General features: G+C 45.0%; 1 protein-coding gene across 5 annotated transcripts in view; it reads right to left on the bottom strand.

Moving 5' to 3' along the window:
- The window catches only part of rap1gap2a (RAP1 GTPase activating protein 2a), a gene marked incomplete at its 5' end in the record, with an annotated part of 118,599 nt that overhangs the window by 10,025 nt on the left and 93,466 nt on the right, over window positions 1-15,108 (bottom strand). For all 5 annotated transcript variants that reach the window (XM_083637548.1, XM_083637547.1, XM_083637551.1 and 2 more), the window contains 9 exons: window positions 1,257-1,412; window positions 2,276-2,405; window positions 3,185-3,285; window positions 3,836-3,919; window positions 5,885-5,944; window positions 6,111-6,189; window positions 6,476-6,579; window positions 9,480-9,695; window positions 9,935-9,967. In XM_083637548.1, coding sequence (XP_083493674.1) covers window positions 1,257-1,412; window positions 2,276-2,405; window positions 3,185-3,285; window positions 3,836-3,919; window positions 5,885-5,944; window positions 6,111-6,189; window positions 6,476-6,579; window positions 9,480-9,695; window positions 9,935-9,967 — 963 coding nt within the window. The remainder of the gene's footprint in view (window positions 1-1,256; window positions 1,413-2,275; window positions 2,406-3,184; window positions 3,286-3,835; window positions 3,920-5,884; window positions 5,945-6,110; window positions 6,190-6,475; window positions 6,580-9,479; window positions 9,696-9,934; window positions 9,968-15,108) is intronic.

The raw sequence follows: 15,108 nt of genomic DNA, 5'->3' as shown, positions 1-15,108 counted from the left end.
TACAGTCACACGTTACAGACACCTGTGGACATGACACAAGTTACAGTCACACGTTACACTAGCAGTAACAGACACCTGTGGACATGACACATGTTACAGTCACACGTTACACTAGCAGTAACAGACACCTGTGGACATGACACACGTTACAGTCACACGTTACACTAGCAGTAACAGACACCTGTGGACATGACACACGTTACAGTCACACGTTACACTAGCAGTATTTTCAGGGAAGATCTTCAGAGCTTCAAGCAGAGTCTGAATAGCCATTCATTAGCTCTTAACGACAGCACAGCACATTGCATGTGGCGAGTGATTACATTTGTTGTATCTCCGTGTATGATGTTTCTCACTTATCCACACTGTGGTTTCTGCATGGCTATCAGAATCAGGATCGGCTTTATTGGCCAAGTATGTAGAGAAAGAAGGAATTTGACTCCGGTTTCTGTTGCTCTCAATATACTCACACAGAAAGAAAAAAAATCACAAATATTTATGAATTTATTTACTGTTGTTACTTACAAAATGATACTAACAATCTCCATTTCTTACTGAAACAATATGAAAGGTTTGGTGTATATGAAGCTATACCAAATAATATAAGAAAATACAAGTCGATATAAGTAATAAATAGGAATGTGAGTCCACATGTGAGAAAAGCCATGTGGTCAGATTGATACCTTGTATGTTGTGTGCTCTGTGCACGGGTTCATGTGGTCAGATTGATACCTTGTATGTTGTGTGCTCTGTGCACGGGTTCTGGTCAGATTGATACCTTGTATGTTGTGTGCTCTGTGCACGGGTTCATGTGGTCAGATTGATACCTTGTATGTTGTGTGCTCTGTGCACGGGTTCATGTGGTCAGATTGATACCTTGTATGTTGTGTGCTCTGTGCACGGGTTCATGTGGTCAGATTGATACCTTGTATGTTGTGTGCTCTGTGCACGGGTTCTGGTCAGATTGATACCTTGTATGTTGTGTGCTCTGTGCACGGGTTCATGTGGTCAGATTGATACCTTGTATGTTGTGTGCTCTGTGCACGGGTTCATGTGGTCAGATTGATACCTTGTATGTTGTGTGCTCTGTGCACGGGTTCATGTGGTCAGATTGATACCTTGTATGTTGTGTGCTCTGTGCACGGGTTCTGGTCAGATTGATACCTTGTATGTTGTGTGCTCTGTGCACGGGTTCTGGTCAGATTGATACCTTGTATGTTGTGTGCTCTGTGCACGGGTTCTGGTCAGATTGATACCTTGTATGTTGTGTGCTCTGTGCACGGGTTCTCCACCTGCACCAGCACATATGAATGCAGGAAGTTGGAGGCGATCATGTCGGGGACAAAAGGCGTGGCCTCTTCCTGGAAGACTGCCGCCACAATGTCATTTCCTATGTGCCTCTTCCTCTGGAGCTAAGAAACAAGAAGAGCAGAGGTGTATCACTTGCCAAACCCTGCTTTAATTCTGCAGTGATGTAGCAGAGTCCTGGGGCCGGTTGCACCAACTGGTCTTAACTATGCCTGGTCGTAACTCTTACGTCGGTCTTAGTTAAGACCAGTCTTTAGAGTGGACTTACGCCTGTTGCACCAACAGGGCTTACGTCTGGTCTTAACTACGCCGGTCGTAGCGATGCGCGTCCATGTGAAAGCATGGGAATGCCCATTGGAATGCGGCACACGACCTGTTTAGAAGAGTGTGCTGACGTCAAATGACGCTCCGCTGATGGGTAATCGGCTGTAATAGTGTGGCTAATGTTAGCGGCTAACTGTTACTTGTCGTTACTTTACATGGCAGTAAAATGCCACTGACCAAATTGATTTAACTTTTAACCATTTCGATTTCCACTTTCCATATGGACCCCCAGCATTGGTTAGTTGTCCAAATCATACTTTGTCCACGTTGAGCCTTTGTCTCTGTTGTTCATGTTGAAAACAGATTAGTAGTGAGAATAACATTGACTACATTTACAGCATCCTTAAATCCAGCTCTTCTGACCTTACAGCTTTAAGCCTGGAGCATTAATGAATGTGTATTTTGTAATTTTTAAGATATTTCGTGTGTTGGTGAGTTACGACCTGGCCTGTTGATTATCCACACTGTTCGCCAGTAATTTCTTTGACAAATAACCTAATTTTGTGCTCAAAGTAAAAAAAGAAGAAGAAGCTGTTGGAAAAAACGGGTGATGATGGCTATACTATACTAAACTATACTAAACTATACTAAACTATACAAACTGCCTGGAGGGGGCCTTTAAGTGTGTTCAAAGCCTAAGTACCTGCTGGACGTCTCCGTCGGTGAAGGGAAGCTTGGTGGACACGTGGAACATAATCTCTCTCTGTCTGAAGACGGTGTAGACGGACTCAGAGCCTGTCTGTCCGTGAGACACGTCCAGCCCGCCGCGGAACCTAACAACAACAACGCACACATTAGTCAGGATCACTGCATGGCTTATAGATAGGTTTCATTATTACATGGACTTTAAATGCATTTCCCTGCTTTATCACACTTTGTGCTGAACCAGCCTGATGGCAGCCAAACGTGTTGTACAGTGTGCTGTACTGTATCAGCTACAGTGGAAAGAGTCAAACGTGTTGTACAGTGTGCTGTACTGTATCAGCTACAGTGGAAAGAGTCAAACGTGTTGTACAGTGTGCTGTACTGTATCAGCTACAGTGGAAAGAGTCAAACGTGTTGTACAGTGTGCTGTACTGTATCAGCTACAGTGGAAAGAGTCAAACGTGTTGTACAGTGTGCTGTACTGTATCAGCTACAGTGGAAAGAGTCAAACGTGTTGTACATTGTGCTGTACTGTATCAGCTACAGTGGAAAGAGTCAGGGACCCTAACAGAAAAACACGCTGGCCTAACACAATAGAAAAAGCCTACAGGACAATAATGATAATACAGCTCTGATTACCTGTGCACCATGCTGTGCACGCAGCACGCAGCACTTTGCTGGCAGGTTCTGTTTCACTGAGCATTTTCATCCAATTGCACAGTAAAGACACAGCAGCAGGACACATTGCCCCAAGGTTAATCAGACGATTCCGTTCTAGTGTAATTTATACATAGTATATAATAATAGTGTAATCTATTATTATACGATACGCCTAATAGTGTAATCTACTATTCTATTCTCTTTCTCCTCTTGTCTTGTTCTATTCTATTCTATTCTGTTTGCTCACCCTTTAAAGTCCTGAAGCTCGATGTTGTCTCCCAGGACACTGAGAAACTCCCTGAAGGCAGGAGTCTCCTCGTCGTTGCCAAACAACTCCTCCTCTGACGTCTGAGAGAGGGAGCAGAGAGAATCGTACAGGAGAGGAATAAACTAAACAAAAAAATAGGATTTTGCATGTAGGATATATATTGATTATAATATATAATATTAATAATATTATAATATATTGGGAGTATACTGTCTGGATCAATATACAGTGGCCACCTTGAATTGCCGCACTCGGCTGCCATATCAAAGAAGGAGACTTTGTTACACCATGCTTGAGAGAAAACTATAGGAGAAGGACTATATGGGTTATTAAGATGTTGAATCACTTTAAGTTAGGATGTTGAATCGGTTTAAGTTAGGATGTTGAATCAGTTTAAGTTAGGATGTTGAATCAGTTTAAGTTATGATGTTGAATCGGTTTAAGTTAGGATGTTGAATCAGTTTAAGTTAGGATGTTGAATCGGTTTAAGTTATGATGTTGAATCGGTTTAAGTTAGGATGTTGAATCGGTTTAAGTTAGGATGTGTTAATTCAAAGTTAAGTTTAAGGAGTTAAGTGAAGTCAAGGATCAGCCCGCAAATTCAAGGTGGCTGCATGTGTAATCACTCACCTGTCCGAACTTCTGGTAGACGACTCCGAACTTGAAGGTGTTGTTCACCTCGTGCTCGTCGTAAGCCACTATCAACTGGGATCCCTGCGCATGGACAAAAATAACTCCCTTATTTCTCATTAACCTCCTCCTGTCATCACTTAACCTCACTCAACGTAGTTAGACAGTTTCCGTTTAGGGAAAAGATGTTTTCCTCGTCTCTAGCAGCGTGTCTCCAGGGTTTACGTCAGGTCGACATGCGACAGACCGGCACAGCCCCCCGGCGAGGGCAGCAGCCCCTCGCAGAGACACAGATGGCTTCCCCCTCCCCTCGGGCAGGCGGAGAGCTGCTCCATAATAGTCTATTTAACAGGCTCAGAGGATCACACACACTGAGCACGAGCTGCACATCATCACAGGCTCCGTTCCAACACACTACATATCCAATTTAGAAAAGACTTCGCTCCATATGTTCATCAGTTTTTCAACTGCTTGATATCTCATTTTTGAATGAGACTCTTTGTGGAATCAATGGAGAGGACAGGTGTTGGAAAATTGGGGAGAATTGGAGAATGGCAGCTGATGCGCCTGACTAAATAATATACTTCTTAGAAGGCAGCGCTGACAAAAGTAATTGACGATGTGCGATGGGGGACGTTGTATCCGTTAATGGTTTTACAGTGCGATGGGGGACATTGTATCCGTTAATGGTTTTACAGTGCGATGGGGGACGTTGTATCTGTTAATGGTTTTACAGTGCGATGGGGGACGTTGTATCCGTAATGGTTTTACAGTGCGATGGGGGACGTTGTATCTGTTAATGGTTTTACAGTGCGATGGGGGACGTTGTATCCGTTAATGGTTTTACAGTGCGATGGGGGACGTTGTATCCGTAATGGTTTTACAGTGCGATGGGGGACGTTGTATCCGTTAATGGTTTTACAGTGCGATGGGGGACGTTGTATCCGTTAATGGTTTTACAGTGCGATGGGGGACGTTGTATCTGTTAATGGTTTTACAGTGCGATGGGGGACGTTGTATCCGTTAATGGTTTTACAGTGCGATGGGGGACGTTGTATCCGTTAATGGTTTTACAGTGCGATGGGGGACGTTGTATCTGTTAATGGTTTTACAGTGCGATGGGGGACGTTGTATCTGTTAATGGTTTTACAGTGCGATGGGGGACGTTGTATCCGTTAATGGTTTTAATAGATAAATAAAATAAAATAGATAAAATAAGATCAAATAGATGGAGGAGGAACGCAGCCCCACCTCCGCCCATCACCCTGGGGGACTCCCCAGTCAACACTTCCTGGGCTCAACAATCAGCTAAGGATGCCCGCAAGGACATCTCAAGACTGCAGTGCATCATCTGCCATGTTGAAAAGGTGGTCGGGTGCAGCCTGCCATCCCTTCAGGACCTACACACTGCCAGGAGCTAAAGCGGTCTTATGGCCGGCCCCACCCATCCAGGACATAAACTCTTCCGGGTCCTCTTCAGGCTTCTACCCAACTGCCATCCGCCTCTTCAATGAGACCCGAAAGCCCCCACAAATCAGGATTTTGTCACTCCCTCCCTCCCCTGATGCCCCCTGAGCAAAACCGGCTCTGCAATGGCTGGACATTATCCCACGGACACTTAAATGACTTTTACTAAAATATTACATGGACATTATCCCACGTACACTATCCCGCACTAAGTCAAATTCCTCGTTTTGTAATATGATTACTCACTGTGGCTATTAAAATGAATGTTGAATCTTGAATAAAGGTTGTTTTTTTTTAAAGAAAAGAGAAAAATGACCTAGGCCTACTTGTTATCCCTGTCACACGTATGTCAGGCCTCAAGGCAATGGAGCGGATCACTTGTTGCAGCAGGATTCATGCACAGTGAAATGTGAAGGTAGCATTAGCCACTTTGAGCCTGCAGTGCCTCTCAGCTGCCAGCAGGAGACGGGAAGAGGAGAAGGTAACACACAGCTTGAGCACACACTTTTACTGGCTAGAGGAGCTGTGGCGCAGCTGGCTATGCTAAGGTCCTGGAAGTGTCAAGATGTGGGACGGACTCACCCGAGGGTACAGGACCGGGTTGAACTTCAGCCCTGTGGCATCGTCCGACTCGCACAGAAGCTGTAAGGGCAGAGAGGCTCATTGGATTTGACTCATTCTCGATGACATGTTCATAACAATCCTCAACCTCTATATTGGAGACAATAGCTGCTTTTGGTGTAGGAAATACATTCTAAGTCATGTACTTGTATGACTGTAAGTACAATGAGCAACAGCAGTATCTCACCTTGGCTATCTGAGGTACACTGGGCAGCTGGCTGATGCCTGCTAGAGAAATCCTGTCATGGACCGTCTTAGTCCTCGACCTGCAAAAGGACAAGAAGGCTTGTGGAATGGATGTACATGATAAGGTCACGACAAATCTAGGTCATACTGTAGGTATGACCTATGGAGCTCAACGATATTCAATCCACTTCAGTGATCAAGGAGGCGTATACATGAAGGGGAGGAGACTGACTTCTAAAGGTTGGGTCAGCTGAGACAGCGGTTGTGCAAAAGAGGGGGCAGCTTAACGTTAGCAATTTTCTACACCGCCTATAAATACATTAAGGTAGTGTCATTGACAACACATTGCACTTTCCTCCATTTTACCTTAGCATGATGCGTAGGAACTCCTGCCCCTCTGCCTCCTCGTGTTTCAGAGACATGAGGAGGTTGCCGATACTGCTGCCGGTGCAGTAGTAGTTCATATGCTCCTGGATGGAGGGAAGGTGGAAGAGAGGGAGGGAGAGAGAGAGAGAGAGAGAGAGAGAGAGAGAGGAATAGACAGGTAGACAGTAGGAAAGAGAAGAGGAAGAGTTATATTTCGCCCACGCCTCGCGTGGGACACGGTTAATTTCAAACACGTGGTCTCGGTTAATTTGAAAAGCAGAGTGGTTCCCATAAGTTGATTAGGCAACTAAAACAACCTGGTTAAGGGTAAACAACTCAAACAACTTGTTTAATGTTAGGCAACTAAAACAACTGGGAATATAAGGTTAGGGTTAAAAACGGACCACGTCGCGACACGAACCTGCCTTGCTCTCTTATTTCAATATCAGACTGTCGTTACGTTAAAGACCACTAGAGGTCAATGCTACTTCCTGGTTACAGCTCCTGACTCTGGCGTAGCCTATCCACCTTATTTTTGAATGCCCCACTGTAAAAAAAAAAATTGTGGGTACAAGGTCCGGTTTAACGTGACTGCATTGTTGCAGCTTGCCATTTCCTTTGTTATACTCTGCTGCAGACCCAAATTATAAACTGGAAACTGGAGTACGTTATAAAAGTTATACATATAGTCACGTTATAAACAACTAACCAACGCTGGGGGTCCGTATGGAAACAGTGTTACTCAAAATGGTTAAAAGTTAAATAAATTTGGTCATTCAGTGGCGTTTTACTGCCATGTAAAGTAACTATTACGCTAGCCGCTAGCATTAGCCACAGTAGCCAACTACCCACAATGCATTACGTTATCCCAGCACCCTAACGACACGGCTGTAGAGCAGAATGGCTCTGCTGTAAAATCTGCATAGATGTTTTTTTTGTCAAGTTAAAATCATAGACTGTAAAATAGTCTATTACACCGGAAGCGGAAGAAGCACCCATCAAATGGCCTGCATTTATATAGCGCTTTTATCCAAAGCGCTTTACAATCAGTAGATAGTCTACATTCACCCATTCATACACCGATGGTGGCAGGCTGCCACGCAGGGTGCCTGCACACCATCGGGAGCAAGGAGGGTTGGGTGTCTTGCCCAGGGACACGGCGACGGCAGCTGGGAGGGAGCGGGGATCGAACCGCCAACCCTTGCGTCATTGGCCGACCCGCTCTACCTCCTGAGCTAAAGCCGTATCTAGCTATGAGGTCACCGAGGTCCGGATCTCGGTAAGAATTTCAGGAAAAGAAAAAAAAAAGCTCCATGGAAAGCATGGAAAACACGGGATCGCTTTTATTTTGAAACGAAAGGCACGTCAGGCAGGAAGTCATCTGACGCCGCGTCCGCGGTAACTTGATTTCACTTGACAAGCACAGGAAGTAGGAGCAGCAGGAAGACATGGTGACTGCCTGGCGAGATAATCGAAAGTGAGCGAGCTGCGAGACAGTGAGCGAGTGAACGACAGACGAGGTGAGTGAGTGACACTGACAGATTTTTTAGCAACAACCAAGAAAGTAAGTGTCTAGTCTGTCTCTTAAGTAACGTTACCTGTGACACGTTGGGAAGCTACTGGCTAATCATGCATGATGAAGGCTCAATTAGATGTCAGAATGACTTCCCACAGTCAGAGAGAGTGGTGATTTTGAATGAATGGTAATATCCCAGCTAGTCGCAGAACCTGGCTGTAAGCACTTCTTTTGACTGAAGGCAGACAATAAGACTCTGGAAAAAAGATATTTGATTCTTAATGATTACTGGACCTCCTTCCATCTGCAGCTCCTCTCTTCACACAGAGGGATATGGCTATTATCACTTTCTTTAGAAATTTCACCATAGCCAAGGACATTATGTTTCCCTCATTCTGTCTTGCGTTGTACCTCCCTCTACCAACCATGTCATTCTAACTCCAAAGTTAGGGTAAACTTTGGCGAGGGGAAAAAGCAGTCTACATCCTCCCAAAATGCCATACTCAGTGCCACCCTTGCTTGAGTCTGTGCCCCACCTGGGCCACCCCAGTCAAAATGGCCTGGGCATGCCACTGGACATTTGAGGATGTTATCTTGGGCTTTTGGGGGGGTCATTTTTCACCATTTGGTGACATTTTATAGACCAAAAGATGAATCGATTAGTGTAAAAATAATCAACAGATTGATCGATAATGAAAGTAATCGTTTGTTGCAGCCCTACTCATCAATGGCAATGTGTCCCACGTTGTCCCACACAAACACACTATTTGTCCCACATTTTGGTTTGCTGAGATCTGGTCACCTTAACACAGGGGTAGGAGAGAATGTGAGATATTCAAGAAGAGGCTGCTCCCTGCTCCCTAGTGGTCATTTTGGTCAATAACACTTAATAAATACATGTTCTTGCCAGCCAACAGGTCCCTCTGTATGTTTTTTATTATAGATGATGACTTTGTGTGTTGTGTACGGCTTGGGTTGTGTACCTGTGTTTGTAGGTGTCATTTTGATATTAATTTTGCTAAAACAGTTTGTGTTTGTTAGTTACAATTATGTTGACAGGAGAGCTGAGCAGGTGGTGACATGAAAGAGAATATACTGAATAATGACATCACAACAGTATAATCCTAATGTTGATTTAGAATGAGATATTCCTCTAAATATGGCTAAAAAAGGTTAAAAAAATAATAACTTAAAAAAATTTCGGCGGCGCCCTAGCCTCCCCTTGCCATGTCTGGACCTCCCCAATTTTGAAACCCTGGATACAGGCCTGCAGTACACTGCACGCATGCACTTACATGTACTCACATGACCGCTGACCAATGTTGTCGTTTGACTTGTGAGGACGGCCTGATATTTCAGGTTGAACAAAATATCAGACTTTTTTTTCTCTCTAACAAATAAACAGATACAATGTGAAACTGAACTTAATTCACACACACACACACACACACACACACACACACACACACACACACGTCACACACTCACCCTGCCTAGGAAGTGTTTGCGGTAGGCGCGGGCCGTGCTGTTGCACTCTAAGCGGTGTCCCGAGCTGGGGCTCATGCCTCCCTCTCCCTCCTCCTCCTCGCAGAAGCTGGACTCGGAGGAGGTGGGCGTCCCCAATGGAGCCTCCGCATCCTCGATCCAGTAGCCCCCGAACTGGGGCAGGATCACCTGGGGGTATGGACCACCCTTCCCCAGGACCTGGGGGAGGGAGAGAGGAGAGGAGGGGGGGTAGACAAAAATAAATGTACAATGTCCTACAGAATTATCCCTTGATAAAGAAAGATGAGCTGCAGAAAGTAAAAAAAAAGAAAAGAAAAAAAGTTTGGCTTTAAATGTCTCTATTGTTGAAAACACTCATGGATAATAATTGCACACATGACAAAATGTGTGTGTGAATGTGTGATCTGAGTGTATAATGTGAGTGAGAAATAACTCACATCTTCTATCCGTGGGTAGGGGATGTAGTCATCCTGTAAGATAGACGAGATACACAAACAAACACACCGTTAGCAAGAGGAGTCTTAACCAACGTAACACTCTGAACTGCGCTGACTTTCACTACGACTTTACGGTTGCAAGCAAAAAGCACAAACACAGGAACAGAAGACGGCAACACAACAACGTACTCTCTGCCAAAAGAGACTCTCGGGCAATGATGCAACAACCTGCAATGCGCAGCCATCGGCAAAAAACATCGATGAGGGCGTGTCACTCTTTGATTGTTTGGAGGCGTGCGTGGGCACCCTGGGGTTAAGAGCTGCGTGGTGCCTGTAGGTGTTTGGCAGTCTGCGAGCGCAGCTCGACTCTGCTGTTACGACCTCTAAATACTGCTGAGGCCTGTGCCTCCTGTGGAGAGCGCCGCACGCCACCCACAGACCCTCATTTAGATTCAGCGCCGGCAGGCCGGAGGGGATCAATCGACGGTTGGGCTTCATTCGATTTCTAATCAGGACGCGATTGATTTGGAAGTGCAGAAAGCTCTGAGAAGTGTTTGAATGTGTTTAAAGGGGGGGTGTTACGGAAAGCCTCCGAGGAGACAGAGGAGGCAAGTGGAGCAACTCTAGAAGACATCAGGAGGATGGACCAAGGACAACATGCAGAGGGAGAGGGAGGATACAGGAACACAGATGTTCCATTCATCAGATCCACAAACAAGAGAAGAAACAGCATCATAAGTAGAGAGTTCTTGTGTGCGTGTGCATGTGTGTGCGTGTGTGTGAGAGAGAGAGAGAGAGAGTCACACCTTGCACTTCTTGGTCTCCTCAGCTTTAGGGACCTGATTAGGGTCCATACGCAGCGTGAGGATGGGAAAGCACAAGGGTGAACAAGCGAGATCTATTTACAGTATTTTGGTGCTTCTGTAACTGTGCTGCCACACAACACACTTGTTTTCTAACCTGATTCTCTCCATTGCCTGGTGACAACAGAGTGAGGCACGCACGCACGCACACACACACACAGAGGGAATACAGACGCCGAAGTGCCGCGAATAGTCACAAAGCGAAGTCACGAATAGTCACGAAGTTTCCTTTGGGCGCCCTTGTTAAGAGGTTAGCCCTGCAGTGCCGGTTTCGGCATCTGGTCTTTTTTTTGCGCGACCGATTGTGTCAATTCAGGGACGAAGTCAGTACAAGTTGTGAACAACCAGGCTCCTGCTGCTTCAGCTGAATTTACACTTGGCGGCACTTTCGTGTGTGTTTGCACCGCTTGTCTGTTTTGCTTAGGAAGGTTCCTAACTAAGTGAAATCACACTGGAAGTACCTAAGTGGCAGCCATGATAATGCTTCCTGACTTAGCTCCTTTAGCATAGCATACACTTGACTGGACCGTCCTTTACGAACGGAAAGCCGATAATGCCGTCCCACAATTCCTTGCAGCAGCTTAAATAAAATGAATTTTTCTTAGCAACCAAACAACAGATTTCAAAACGTTTCAATCGCTCAGTGGCATATTGAGCCCGGCGAAACATTCTACGATAGCATAGTTCTGTAGCTGCATTGGGATTCTCTTGTTATGTGTTTTCCTGAGCCCTCATGACTTCTCCTTCACATCTTTCCTTGAGCTCATGAGCCAGGTCAAGGAAAAGTAGTTAGGAATAGAGATCAACAGTCACGTGACTTTTCCCGTCCCGGAAGTCAATTTGACCATTCGAATCCAGCCTATCCTCTCCCTCTCTAACGCCAGATGCAGATGCATACGTACTTTTTGTTATATATTGTTATATGCAGATAGGAAAGGGACAATCTGGGAGACACCGAGTAAATTGGCCAATTACAAGCCCACTGGAACAGCTTGTCTCCATGACTGAGCATGGAACTGAGGGACATCAATGCAGATGGATATGGAGATTCTGAATCCTGAAAACCCTCAGAGGGTTTCTCTCCCCCTCTCTCTCTCACACACACACACACACACACACACACACACACACACACACACACACACACACACACACACACTCACTCCACTGTCATCACCTCTACTGCGACCAAACAAGTAGCAGGCAGCACTGATTTGAATCTGGGTGATGGCACGGCTGGCACAAACACACACACACACACACACACACACACACACACACACACACACACACCTCAGTCTAGTCCGTGCGGTGTGTGTCTGTGCATGCGTGTGTAGTAATTATTGAGGGAACAGCTGTTAGAGTCATGGGGGAGACACTGTCAACAAAACAAGGGATTGATCACAAAGAGCCTCTGTAGAGGATCTGGCTTCAATTTCCACACAGGGGAGAGAGAGAGGGAGAGATACAGAGAAAGGGAGAGAGACAGAGAGAGAGGGAGAGATACAGAGAGAGAGAGAGGGATAGGGAGAGAGAGAGAGGGATAGGAAGAGAGAGATTTATTCTACTTTCCTTTATATTTACTCTTGTAAAAGTTACTCTCTTTCCAATATTGCTATGTACTGAATTGAATTGCAAAATTAAACTGAACTAACATTATTGAACTGCTTCCATTAATATAGTTGTTAATATGATTAGGGCTGCAGCCAGCAATTAATCTGTCGATTATTTTCTCGACTAATTGATTAGTCGTTTGGTCAGTAAAATATCACAAAATGGTGACATCTTCAAAAGTCTTCTTTTGTCCTGACCAGCCGTCCACAGCCCAAAGATAATCAGTTTACTGTCATAGAAGACTAAAGAAGCCAGAAAATACTCACATTTAAGAAGCTGGAACGAGAGAATTTTAGGATTTTCTTCTTAAAAATGTGTGTAAAACCAATCGATTATAAAAAATATTTGGCGATTAATTTCCTGTCCATCGATTAATCGACTAATCGTTACAGCTTTATTGTTGATAGTGGATTACTGTTTATTCATTATTATTAGTCAAGGTTGCAATCTTACCTCATTTGAAATATTGTGCTGCTTTTTGTAACAGAGGTTTGGTCAATAAAGCATATTTGAATTTGAGATTTAAGAGAGAGAGAGAGAGAAAGAGAGAGAAAGAGGACTTCCAAATGTTGAGTTATAGCTGGCAGAGCTCAAGAGAACAGGTCGATGAAAGATCAAATCGAGACCCAAGGAGACAGGATGAGAACAGTTTCTGTGTGTGTGTGTGTGTGTGTTTGTGTGTGTGTGTGTGTGTGTGTGTGTACAGTATGTGTGTGTGTGTGTGTGTGCGTGTGCGTGACTCCATCCTCACTCTGTCATCATCAGGCTATTGATTCACTGTCGTCCAGCGATCACACTTTCAAAAACAGTTGCCCTGCCCGCCGGCCAGCAGCCTGTGGCCTCTCTCTCTTCTGCCCCTGCCTCCCCTTCTGTCTCCTTAAGTTCATGATACACCAAACGTTCACCATTTCTTTTTGGACAGTTCCTTGTGTTGCATTCTTTTTTGGACAGTTCCTTGCGTCGTTTTCTTTTTTGGACAGTTCCTTGCGTCGTTTTCTTTTTGGACAGTTCCTTGTGTCGTTTTCTTTTTTGACAGTTCCTTGTGTTGTTTTTTGTTTGGACAGTCTTTTGTTTTGTTTGTTTTCTTCTTGTTCCTTCAGTTGGATGTCTGAGCTTCACTGTGCAGAATGATGTGTGTGCTGAGTTTGACACTAGAAGGCTGTTTTCATATTCGTCTGCTGAAAGTGGAACGTTTCTCCGTACTCATTGAAAAGGCGATTTTCAACAAGCATATATTCTTGACATCACAAATACTGGAGCCAATCCCTTGGCTAGTTATGTTCTAGATAAGCCTGATTGGTTGCTTTGGATGTTTTAATGAGGCAGAAGGAGGGGAAGGCATTTTTAGTATTTTAACAAGATCATTTAACTTTTTTTTTGTTGGGAACTATAAGAGACAAAGTATTATTCAAAGTAGCAAAGTTGAGTATTTTATATACATCTTAAAACATGACTTTAGGGGGTCTTTAAAAAAACGTGAGCAATTGAATGGAGTGAACCATATTGTTCAGAATCAGAATCAGAATCAGAAAGACTTTAATGATCCCCGGGGGGAAATTGGGAATTGGGTTGTTTCTTCCCCCCAAAAGAAGCCACAAGCAGCAATTCTCTTTTGCAGTTTGACACCTCCCCCCACCGCTCTTTACCTTTCTTTCTCTGTCCCTTCCCCTCCCTCCTCCCTTTGTATTCCCCATCTGTCTTCAAACCACCCAAAGCCTGTGTGCCCACAGGGGCCGGCCGAGGGCACAAAGCAGTCACAGAGAGAGAGTGATTTTCCTCAGAGAAATCAATGCCTTCCATACAAAGAAAGACAGAACAGTCCGGACAGTCCAATCCAGCTATTCTCCTCTGCCCGCAGCGTGCCCATTATCCAATCAGAGCGGCAGATTGGACCCAGCGGTCTGACCCACTCTGTGATTGAAATATCAGCATGTGTTTCCCTCTCGCCCTCTGGATTTTGCATTGGAAACGTTCATCCTGGTCGTTGCCAGAGAAAAAGCGGGGACAGTTTGAGATGGGGCCCGATCACAAATCAATAACATCGGGAGCATAGAGCGGTTTTTTGTACTTGTTTTCAATGTGAGTGAAGCATGTTTGCCCGCTGCTTTTAACATTGCCGGACACACACCGGTAAACACAACAGATCACCCAGAGCGTTACGACTTCACACACACCAGAGTTACTACAGTGGTGGCCATCTTGATTTGGTGCTCCCACCCGAAGGCCTTTCGGCTGCCAGCAGGCCGCCATTCACCTTTTTCACTTCCCACCCAAGTGTCACTCATTTTGTGTCTAAAAGGCAGGTAACACAGGTGCAACCATAATACATTAATGAGGATTTCCAATTTCCAATCCATTTAGGTAATCCAGTGCCTTGTTTTGCTAGCACCTGTTACTTCCTGTTACTTCCTGCCTTTTAGCACCTGTTACTTCCTGCCGGGGCGGCTTTAGCTCAGGAGGTAGAGCGGGTCGGCCAATGACGCAAGGGTTGGCGGTTCGATCCCCGCTCCCTCCCAGCTGCTGTCGTTGTGTCCTTGGGCAAGACACTTAACCCTCCTTGCTCCCAATGGTGTGTAGGCACCCTGCGTGGCAGCCTGCCGCCATCGGTGTATGAATGGGTGAATGTAGACTATCTACTCATTGTAAAGCGCTTTGGATAAAAGCGCTATATAAATGCAGACCATTTACCATTTACCA

Source organism: Poromitra crassiceps (genome assembly GCF_964638095.1).
Source record: "Poromitra crassiceps genome assembly, chromosome: 5".
NCBI classification, from domain to species: Eukaryota; Metazoa; Chordata; class Actinopteri; order Beryciformes; family Melamphaidae; genus Poromitra; species Poromitra crassiceps.
This window is presented reverse-complemented; position numbering and strand designations above follow the sequence as displayed.